This window comes from Vanessa cardui, chromosome 2, assembly GCF_905220365.1.
Source record: "Vanessa cardui chromosome 2, ilVanCard2.1, whole genome shotgun sequence".
Lineage (NCBI taxonomy): Eukaryota > Metazoa > Arthropoda > Insecta > Lepidoptera > Nymphalidae > Vanessa > Vanessa cardui.
The window spans coordinates 5,304,908-5,316,780 of record NC_061124.1 but is presented as its reverse complement, the minus strand read 5'-3'; the positions used below and the strand labels follow the sequence as shown (position 1 = coordinate 5,316,780).

The following is an 11,873-nucleotide window of genomic DNA, read 5'->3' as shown; positions in this document are numbered from 1 at the left end:
ATTTTCATGGATAAATTTATTATTTATTTACTGATTTCATGACTGAAATAGTAAGTTCATTTAGGAAAAAGGCTTTCCGGCCAGGAAAATATTTTTGGATAATCTGACTTAAATAATACCGACCATATAAAAGACTGCTTGTTGTTGTTGTTATATATTTTTATTTATTCAAAAGGTATATAAAATAATAAATAACCATTCATTACATGTTGACAATTATGAAACTATTTTATAAATTATAAACGATCATGCATCAAGGTTCTTAGTTGTATTTGACAACGGGCTTCGCATCGCATTGAACGCGGTCGGCGTCTTCGCAACGATTGGTGACTGGATTGAATGCTAGTCCAGGATCACAGGACAGGATGCGAGCGTGACCGTTCATGCAGGAGTAGAAAGCGTAGCAGTCGCCATCGTATCTGAATAAAAATACACACAAAAATTTAAAATGCGATAATTCACATGACTACATTATCATTACATAATATAAAACAAAGTCCCTTTGTATGCTTATATCTTTAAAGTTACGCAACGGATTTTGAGGAAGGTTTTTGTTTATAATTCATGGACAATATAGTAAAGAAACACTGATAATTTTAGAAGTTTCTAATGTGATGTCGTAATTATACAAAATCTGTAGTATCTATTTAGTATTGTCCCCGTGCGAAGCCGGGGCAAGTGGCTAGTACGTTATAATTGTTGGCATAATTATGAATGATATACATAGTGTTAAATAATGTCATTAAAATAACAATAAATAGTGGTTGTCTTACTTAAAGTTGGTTACTATTGGATTTCCATTCCGGTCAAATGCAGCTGGAGGACACTGCTGACCGATGTAAGCTGAAACACATCAATCACATTAACAAAATTCTTTTAAATATTATTACTATAACATAATAAAATATAATGTATTACTTTCGACGTTGCAAGTAGGCACCAGTTCAGGCCAGTCGCATTGGGCAGTAACAGGGTTGAACGCTAAGCCAGTCGGGCAAAACATTTCAAAGGCCTTGCCGGCGTTGCAAACGCGATAATGTCCACAATCATTTGGGTCAGCTTGAGGAGACGTGAAGTATCCGTACTGATGTGCGCACTCAGCCGTAGGATTCGCTGGTTCTGAAAAATATGAGCATTCTTATGTGAGTACGTGATGTTATAGGCAATAAAACTTTCCAATACAGCAGCCTATATTGTTTTAAGAATAACAACGATGTCCATCTTTAAGGAACTACTAATATTTTTATTCACTCCTCAAGCAAGCTAAAGCTTATGTTAGAAGTGAGGAACACAATAGCGCAAGGGGTCAGAATCGATCCATTCTTCATCTACAAAAAACAACAACTGCCAAAGAGTATTTCTTTTATTTCGAGTGGTAGTTTGCAAAGACATAGGTAAAAGCAATATATTTTCAAGTAGAGATAGGTTTGAAAATTGTTAAACACGAAGTATATTCTATGTTGCAAGTTTTAAATACTTACGGCTCACTCCACGACCGACGCAAGGCACATCCTGAGGGTAACCGCAAGCGTAGGCCGGCCACTGCGCGTTAGGGTTGAAATGTAGACCATCTGGGCATAGCATTTCAGTCGACCGATAGTCCTATTAACGCAGAAAATATAAGAAGATAAGTTTTATAGAATAGAGCCAAGAAATTCAGCATTAAATATTATTGTAAAACTAACCCGGCATTCGATATATGCATCACAATTTCCGTCTACTTTTATGTATGTATTCCGAACTTTGCAAAGTGGGCTTCTTTCAGAATTGACTGAAGACTGACCGTTGCCTGTAAAATAAAAATAATATAAAAAGAAGTTTTTTCATATTTCGGAGCTCTATTTTCCAATATAAAGTATATACATATATACAAGAACGCGTACGTGTGGTGTGGTAAATACTGCTAAATATAAATTTACAACCTGCAAATAATTCGATACATGTTTATAAATTATTAAATAAATATCAGACATCACATACAATACTCTAATCCTAATATGAGTAGCTAAAGAACTTATGTTAAGGAAAATTAGGTACCACAAACACCTAGACCCAAGACAACATATAAAACTAATGAACTTTTTCTACATTGATTCTTATCGAACCCGGGGCCTCGAAGTGTAAAGTGAGTACACAGTACTCAACCACGGAGGTCAAGGTCGAATTTTGGGAAAAAAGTTATGCAAACTAATAATTAAGCTATCAATTGAAAATAAATTACAAACATTTTTTTTAAATCAAAATCAAACGTACTTACATATTTCAGAAATCAATAAAACCGCAAAACACACGAAGAAACGCATTTTTAAGGATCTTACTTTCACGGCAGTTACGATTTCGAATGATATGAAATATCGATGTACAACGATTTTATACTTCTTCTGATAATATCATATTAATTAATAACTGATAGAATTGTTTAATTTATACTTATAAATCACTTAAGTCGTTAAAATAAATATACACAATTTTTAAAGAATTCTTTTATTCGACGAATGGCACTATTATTAATTGACTATACATTACAAAAAATGGAAATATAAAACAACGAGTTGATCGATTACAACTTACATTAAAATATAATTATATACAATTACAATTATCGGAGAGAGTGTTAGTTGAAAATGATATTAAGGTTATTCTTGTTCCGGCCTCTGGGTCTCATTCTCTATCAAATCAAATTGTCCCGGCTGATAGTACGGCTCGAAAGTTGTAGGATACTCTGTGACATCCTGTGGAGCGTATCTTAGTTTTTCGAAAGCAACTTGAGCTGTGAGGCGTTGTTTTTCTGCGTCCCTGGACCTCTTCGCCTCGTTCCTCAACTCTACAGGGCAAGCTGATACTTCATCTGCCGCGACACAGGATTCGGTCAGCTCGTCATAAGCAGAGAATCCACCGCAGGACAGCCGACGAGGTTTGCCGTTGATACAAATGAAGTATATTTGACAATCGTTGGGAGATCTGAAAAATATATAAAAAAATAGCCATTTAGTAGTGTTGGAAACATCGTCGCGTCTCTCTATCTATAAATGCTAAAGGGGTCGCAAATTAAACTTTATAATTTTCGGTGTCCTAAATTTCTTACTATTTTATTATATTTTAATTTCTACATTTTTATTCAACTATCTAGCTGATTATAAAATTGTTTCATCCTGGCGTTTAAATTTTGTATTTAGCACTTTTGGGTTTATCATAGTAAAAATAAGTAAAAGAGGAAACCCTCTTCCCGTATTATATTTATGACGTAGAATCTAAAGAAATTAATGAATACACGTTAGGTTTATTTTCCAAAGTAACAATTTTTGAAATGTATATTGTATGCATTCGAGTGAACCTCGGCAATTGCGCGGTTTCCCGCGTTTTTTCAAATAATTTTAATTTTGCGTATTTTTTTGATTACGTAAGTACTATCGAAACACAATCCCCTTGTGAGAAAACATAAGACATGGTCCCATTTAACTCCCTAAATTGTCGTACATAACAAATGAAAGGCCCCTTTATAAAATATAAGTTATTTCTTCTAGTGAATGTACTCAATAATTATTTTCTTAATAATTTTTATATTATGTTTTTTCTACTGCTATGAAAAGGCTAGCATTTTTTGATTAATCGATTTCAATATAGAAAGTAAACCAGAAATAGATTTTTTTTATTAAATAAATGTAAAATATGACAATTTTCATATTTTTTAAATATATTTTTATTTTTAACGCGAATTAAACGTATTTTTTTTAAATCCGATATATTCAATTCCGGGTAAATAGCATTGAGATTTTTAAACTTTCATGTTAAAAAATATTATGTTTTTGATAAAAAGAGAAATGTAACGTTGCTTTTAGTATGTTTAAATAAATTTCTGTTTATTTTCTAAATAATATTGTATAGTAAATAATTATACAATGCGTATTGTAACTATATTGACAAGTGTTAATAATGGCAGTAATAACTTTCCCTTTCTTCTATTTAGCATCAGAAATCTTTGGCAATAGTTAGATTTCCGGATTGGTACAATTGACAGAAGTTACATTGGTGATATTATTTTCATTTTCAGACAAACAATTATAATTTTGTCCTTTCTTAACCGTTTGTGTTATTGTATGTCTTTTTAATAATTTATATCTTTATCGTAATTTTATGTTTAATAATATGGTATAAAATAATAAATATAACTCGTGAAAAAAGTTTCGAAAAGTAATATAGAACGAAATGGAAGTTTATCGAATATACAAGGATTTCCTTTTCTTTTATATTTAACTAAAATAATTCAAACAATTATGAATACACATAATTTAAAACCTTATTATTCTAATTACATTTATTATAAATTATAAAGTAATAAATAGTTCGTAATTGACACCAAATGTATCAGGTTACGTAATTAATCTTTATAAAATGTAAATAAAAATAATAAGGGATAGATGCAGTGCGTTCAATGTTTACACGTATATATAATTATAATATATAACGAAACATATAGTGTTACACATTGAACGCTTCGTTAATCATTCCATACCTACATGTTTACAGTTGAATAATTATACATAAAGTTGTAAAACAAAACCTGTGGTATTTCTGTACAAGGAATTACATAATCCGAAGGTCGAAACTCATCGTTGACATTTAGCCACGACCCGCCACCTGACCGTTCATTAGGTAACCTGTTTTCGACTGTCTCCTTAGCACTAATGCTATAATTGTAGGTATAAACGTTTACTTATTTGTTATTTTACGAATGATTTTAAGTTGCGAAATTTATTATAGTCATTCGCGTTACAAAATGAAAATTTTTGCTTCTCCGATTTCTATTAACGTAAATGTGTTGCAATGTGTAGAAAATTTGATTTTCAAATAATGCAATAACAATTTCGTATTCAGTTATGCTTGAATTTGTATATTGATACGTAAACATCGTAGATTGTTGTGCAGTTCAACAAACCAACCAACAATCTTACTCAGAAATACTATTTTTTTTTAATTTGTCAATGAATACCATATGAAATACCAAATAATATTCAAACTATACATTTTTTGTACATATTTTGAATTTGCTAATGTTAACATATTACGTATTCATATAAACGTAGTTTTTTAACTCTATTCAGAGAAGTTGTATTTGTTATTCCTTAAGCCCCAATGAGTATTTTTAGTCAGTTTATACTGAGTTTATATTTTTTATTGCAACTCAAATAATTTATTAGTTTTTTATGCACTTGTTATCTATATAGCTTTAAATGATATATAATTGATTTTTAACGAGATACTTATTAAGTAAAATATATCATTCACTTTTTTAATTTAAAATAAATTCGATTCGTAATCGAAATCACGATATAAACGTATCAAATGTGAATAGTAACATGTTCTATAACTAATTGCATTAACTATTACAAGAACGTTTAGCTATAAATAAAAATGTTTATATTATGTAAGTTATTTCACCTGTACGTCCTGAAGCCAGCTGGAGGTCCAAGTTCTTTTGAAATCGGTATTTCAGGACAACGGAAGCCGAGGAAAGCTGGAACATTAAAAAGTTTTTATATATCCTTTTTAAAACGTAATTAACACATTACATTACGTACATTTTAAATAAGCTTTTTAATATATTTAATGTGTTATATAAACGATTGTGATTTAATTTTAAGAATATTTTTATGGATAACTTGTGTCGTGGATAAATTTCATATAAATTCTGCCACTTGTGTATTCAACCAACCCGCATTAGAACAGCGTGGTGGAATATGTTCTAAACGTCCTCAAAGGGAGAGGAGGCCTTTAGCCCAGCAGTGGGAATTTACAGGCTGTTGTTATGTTTATGTTATGTACGCTTTAATCCCAAAAATTACCAACCAGATTCAGTAACAAAGCTCATTAAATTATCAAGGAAATGGGACGTATAATTTTAGGCCGCGACCTCAAAAACTAGAGCAGTAATCATCGATCGATCTAGCAAATTGCACAGGTAGTTAATCTGTGTTTGGTTATGCACATACAATTGTGCAAGACCTGTGCAATCTGCTAATATTGTAAGCGAATGAGAAATTTAGAAAATACAATTGTTTTACCTGTGGAGCTTATTAGGGTCAATGTAAAATATTTCTCGCACAGTATCTTAGCATACATATAGTATGCATATGACAAATCGTAGGCACATTAACTGTTTGCAATTTTCAACATACAAGTGCCATAAGTGCTATGCAATACCGGTACTATATTAACGAGACGTTTAAATGCGCACGCATTCGTACTATTGTAAGTTTAGGTAAGTTTTGCAACATTAAGAAAGCACTCGATGGGTGCTGAGGTTAGTTGGAACATTAATAAAGATATAAAAAAAAAATATTCTGTAATTTTTTAAATCAAAATGTAAAATTTGTTTGAGTTACTACGTTTTAATAGCTTGTGATTTTTGGCAGACCTATGCATAAACATGTATTAACAGAAATGATTCTGTATCCCAATCAATCACGTTTTAGTAAACAGATATGTTATTAACGCGCAAAAAGTGAAGACTAGAAAACGTCCTAATTGGGAGGTTTGCCTTTAGTCGTTTTACGTAGTAATACGTTATAATACATCATAATTATTTAGTAATACGTTTTGCGTACTTAAAACATCTAGTTATCCCTTTTACTTATTGTTTTTATCAAGCTATCCTTTTTACTTTTAACGAAATGTATATCTAAATAAATTAAATAAAGGGTCCCTGGCGCGGCGATATAACATATCTGTTTATTAGAATATCATTGATCCCAATTGACAATATATGTATTACAAAATTTAATGACGCTTCTAGAATATGTTCTTACCTTCAGCATCGCAGTCCGATACTTCATCGGGCCATTCGCAGCGATAATTGTCAGAGCTAAAGGCGAGACCTTCAGGGCAGGTAAAGTCGTAACCGACACCATTCACGCAGTTCCTGAAACCACTGCAGTTGCGAGCGTCACCAGTCTTGAAGTAACCGAATTGGTGAGGGCAGTCGTTGGTAGGTTGTGCTGGTTCTGGAATTAAAAGGAATATTAGTTCCGTGTATCTAAGCGTGCTAGAACGGTTAGTATTAATCATTATATAAGCTTGGCGGTTATATGTAGACTGGATGGTACTTAGAGAGACTGGACGGCACAATTCTCATTCAGCGTCTCTATATATTAACCCAAGGTTGTAATGGGTAAAAAATGGTTTATCTTTAGTATTTTAACGCCTCTTCCTAGCTATGCTTAAATATTGTGTATAACAAATTGTACATAAACTTTTATACGATATTATTTGAGTTTTATGCAATACCTGTTGGTAAGTGGTTACAATCACCCATAGACAATGACGCTGTAAGAAATATTAACCATTCCTTACATCGTCAATTCACCACCAGCCTTGGGAACTAAGATGCTATGTCCCTTTTGCCTGTAGTTACACTGGCTTACTCACCCTTCAAACCCGGAACACAACAATACTGCGTACTCTTGTTTAGCGGTAGAATAGATGAGGAGTAAGTGGTACCTACCTAGGCGGGTTTGCACAAAGCCCTACCACCAAGTAATTTTTAGTTAAGTAAGTTTTTAATAGGGGAAAAACCTTAAAATTTTAATAAGGAATTATTCAAAGTTCGTTTGCTCGATAAACAGATTGGCTGCTTGACGGCAGGTTGTGGGTTGGTTGGTTAAAAATGTCTATTGCTATACGTTAATTTCGTTTCGATTCATACAGTTTTGTCACGTTCCTTCATCGACAGGCACGAGCTGAATTATAAACAGAATTGAAGAACGCGAAAATTTCGTTGCTTTTAAAGATTTGTACTCCCGATTATCAATTAAAATCCACGTGTTTATAAGCAGGACAACTCGATCCTTTAGCTAAATAATTTAAAAAAAAAACAAGATATTTTTTTCATTTCCAGAATGTGATATCTAATTCTAAAAATAAGAAAATTTTACTCGCTTACAAATCATTACTTACTAGAATCCGTCGAGACACATCAGAGATGAGTAATATAAATTTTGACCTTAATCAAATATTAAAAATTTGAATATAAATTAACTTATTCGCGAAGCTCTTTCAATACGTTTGAATCTGTTATTACATATTTAGATTTCATAAACTTCTCACTATATAATAAACATTATTGGTATATATTTTAAACAGTTTAAATACTTTTTTCTAGAACTGTAGAACGTTATAAAGTTAATAAAAAAAAAAAAACATATTAGAAAACTCTTTTAAACATCTTTATTATATTTTTTATTTTGAAATGTTAGGTTAGGAAACGCGTGCATTTTGTTTATATTTGCCGTAATATTTGACGCGTACATACAAGAAGGCAAATTAAGTAATAGCTTATAGTACAATTCAAATAGGTTTAAAATTCCTTTTTATTTACATAAAGTATGGGTATTTTATAAAGCCACATATCCAAGAAGTCATTATATAATATTTTTTGCAAGAACACGTTTGTGTGTTAATTTTTAAGTGGAATACTAGAGGCTGGGGTTGAGTCATCTGTACTTACGTAAAGCAGCTCGTCCGAGGCATGGGACGTCAATGGGGTATTGGCAAGGGTAAACGTTGAATTTGACATTTGGGTTGTAGCGTAAACCGTCTGGGCATTGCTTTTCTTCTGCTGTGCCATTCTGTAGGAAATAAAAAAAGCGTTAGAGATTTATATGCTCCTCGCGGTGTAAACGTCGTATGTGGAATCCGGAGCTTTTGGCAAGTTTTTCGCTTAATTTAAGGGGTAAATAGAATTTTTATATTTCTCACAGACATTTATTTTATTAATATAGTTATTAACATGAAATTATGAATACAAATAGTAAATTACTGGTATTGGTAGTCTCATTATATCATTAAATTATCTTTTAAATACCTTTAATTTCTATAAATAATTATTCAACATTACATTTACATCTATAGATAAATTTACGTTTTCGAAATTACTTTTATAAAACATTATTTTTACTATAATTACACAGTATAAAACAAAGTAGCTCACCGCTGTCTGTCCCTATGTATGCTAAGATCTTTAAAATTACGCAACGAATTTCGATACGGTTTTTTTTTAATAGATAGAGTTATTCAAGAAGTAAGTAAAGAAATACTTATAATTTTAGAAGTTTCTAATGTGATGTCGTAAATAGACAAATCCTGTAGTATATTTAGTATTAGTACTTTGCATGCGAAGCCGGGACAGGTCGATAGTTTGGTATATAAATCAACTTACTAAGCATTCGATGTACTTGTCACAGCTACCGGGTATGGAGTACCTCTCGTTCTTTTCTTTACATGTTGTACTGCCAACAACTATTGGGGCAGATTCCTCGTTTTCTTGATCAGGTAGAGATTGATACCTCCCCTTGCGCTCCGAGGTTCGCTCGGTAGCATCGTAATCGTTTTCGCCAACCGTAACAGCTTGAGCTTCGTAATTGATGGAGCTCGTTGTGGTGACTTGTTCGTCTAATTCATCTTGGCTTAGTCTTGAACCGAAGTTAGAATTTTCATTTCCTAAATTTTCTAAAGCTAATTCTTGAGTTTGACTCAAGGAATCCAAATTCTCATAGGTCTGAGCTCGCCCGTACGCTAGAATGGAAGTATTGATTTACAAACACATCAAGTGTTACATTGTTATTGTTATATGCAAGTATAACAATTTATTTAGAACATATTGTTATAATAAAATCTTATTTTTATTCTCATAATAAAGTTAATAATAAAGTCGCGTTTATAATAGATTAGAATAAAAAATGGATCGATAAAATATTACAATAAAAATAAAATGTCAATTGAAAAATGAAATCAATACCTTTAAAGAAAAGTTAAGTTATTTTATTTCGATAATCGATTCCTCGTCTCATTATGAATAATTAATTAACGAAGGTTACATTAAAAAAATCTTTAATAATATTTTTATGATAAGCATAGTAAATTAAACTATACGGATGTTAAGCTGATGGATAGGTCACTTTGAATATTAATGTGGTGAGCTAAATTGAAGATGACATCTTTATGCTGATTTTGGGCTGGTTATCCTTTAAAATTCAAGGCCAGGCGACGTTCATATATCTTTTCATACGTTAGTATGTGCACACAATTTGGTCAATATTTGTAATTTAGTAAACGGAATAGAATTTTTTTTTTTAATTATTAAAATAGTAATAGAATTGCAATGCCATTTTTTTTAAACTTTACTGGCGTCTATGTATCACCTTTGGTTTTCTAAATTTAAATAAATGATGCTGAATTTTGCGCCGTGATTGGAAATCATTGCAATAATTTAAAAAAAAAAAAACACTTTTTTTCTAAATATCACGGTTCCAATCATAATTCGATGATATAAAGATATAAATAACAAACACAAGTTAATTTACAAATAATTGTTATACTACTGTACAGTTCATGTTTTTTTACCTTTTTAAACTATTTTTATCACTTAAATGGTATTTTCTTATGAGAATACAATAAGCAATTAAACAATTATACGGTTAGGAAATATTCTTTGAATCTATTGTTTATATGAGACGAAGCGAATCGCGAAAACTAGCAAAATAAAGCCAATTTGTATTAAAGAATGAAACTTAATTAATTACTAATAAATAGTTTTATATAGGATTTGTAACACACAATATGTCATATTTATTCATTAAATCGCAAATCTGTTAGCCTGCCTGCCTATAAATATGTTAATGCTGTTTGCTCACATACATGATTCGACAAGCTCGGAGAATTCTTTAAATAAAGCTGAATTGATTTTACACACTCATTTTGTGTAGGTATATTAAACGTTCGGTTTCTGGAAATTTTGTTTCTTTTTTTAAATTATTTTTTTATTTTGTTTTTTTTTTTCATTGAATTTAATTAAATGATAAGAACCATACGAAGGCTTTAAGAAGTATAAACAAATCTATAATAAATAAAAGGTAAAAATTCAAGAATTATTTATAAGTCTGTCGCATATATATAATTATATGTATAATGAGGAAATTGAATGAACTTAAAATAAATGAATGGTGAAGTATATCTAAGCATGGTGATAGATTTGAAACCGTTATTTAAGTAAAACGGCTAAAACGACTAGGATCCAAAAAGCTACAATTAAAATAAAATTATAATAATTTAATTTTTAAAAATACATGCATAAAATCTATTAATTTGAAGTTTATTCCTCAAAATTATAAAAGGAGTTTATTTAAAAGGAGTTTTTATTTCTAAAAATAACGCTTTACTTCTGAAAGAAACCAAGTAATAAATTTTCATGAAACTTACCGACGGCGCAGATACACGCCAGAACAATTAGATTCCTCATTTCGAACACTACACGACTCCACAAGCTTAACGCGTCTATTGAATGGCCGGAGATGAGCCGACAGCCGACCTTGGGGACAGTCCGTTGGGAAACTTTGTCTCGTGCCCCACCTTACGTGACAAGGATTAACAGTTCGTCATATTCGCGACCCGGTCAGGAGTCGTAACGCACATGCACATGTCGCAACCGTTGCACATGCTATCCGTGGCTGCGTTTCTTTTGTTCTGAAGATGTGGTAAATAATGTAAATAATAAAATCCAATGACATAGTTTATGCATACTTTGTTTTCAATTGTAGAGAATAATTAGAAAGTACTGATAATTTTCAAATTTGTTTTATGACTGCTCTTCATCTCGTTTCAAGCTTATCCTATAATTTGCTTAGGTAAGAATAAATTGTGAAAGAATTATCTATATTAATGTGAAAGTCACTCTGTATGTATGTCGCTCTTTCAAACGCTCTTTCAAACCGCTGAACCGATTTTGATGAAATTTGGTATGAAGCAAACTTGCACTCTAAGCCAGGACATAGGCTACATTTTTTGCCTAACACATCACAACCAAAACTTTAAAATGTGAA

General features: G+C 31.3%; 2 protein-coding genes across 2 annotated transcripts; both read right to left on the bottom strand.

Annotated features, from left to right (window-relative positions):
* Window positions 1-216: 216 nt before the first annotated feature.
* On the bottom strand, window positions 217-1,584 carry LOC124539957 (protein obstructor-E-like). The gene is made up of 4 exons (XM_047117325.1): window positions 1,482-1,584; window positions 919-1,119; window positions 774-843; window positions 217-419 (listed from the first exon to the last, which is right to left on the bottom strand). Exons 1-4 carry the CDS (start codon window positions 1,582-1,584, stop codon window positions 263-265), a joined length of 531 nt encoding a protein of 176 aa, XP_046973281.1. The 3' UTR covers window positions 217-262.
* Window positions 1,585-2,468: 884 nt separating this feature from the next.
* Window positions 2,469-11,459, bottom strand: LOC124541961 (protein obstructor-E-like). Its single transcript, XM_047119903.1, has 6 exons — window positions 11,254-11,459; window positions 9,215-9,570; window positions 8,504-8,624; window positions 6,807-7,001; window positions 5,440-5,515; window positions 2,469-2,961 (listed from the first exon to the last, which is right to left on the bottom strand). The coding sequence occupies exons 1-6, from the start codon at window positions 11,291-11,293 to the stop codon at window positions 2,637-2,639; spliced, it is 1,113 nt and encodes a 370-aa protein (XP_046975859.1). The 5' UTR covers window positions 11,294-11,459; the 3' UTR covers window positions 2,469-2,636.
* Window positions 11,460-11,873: the final 414 nt, after the last annotated feature.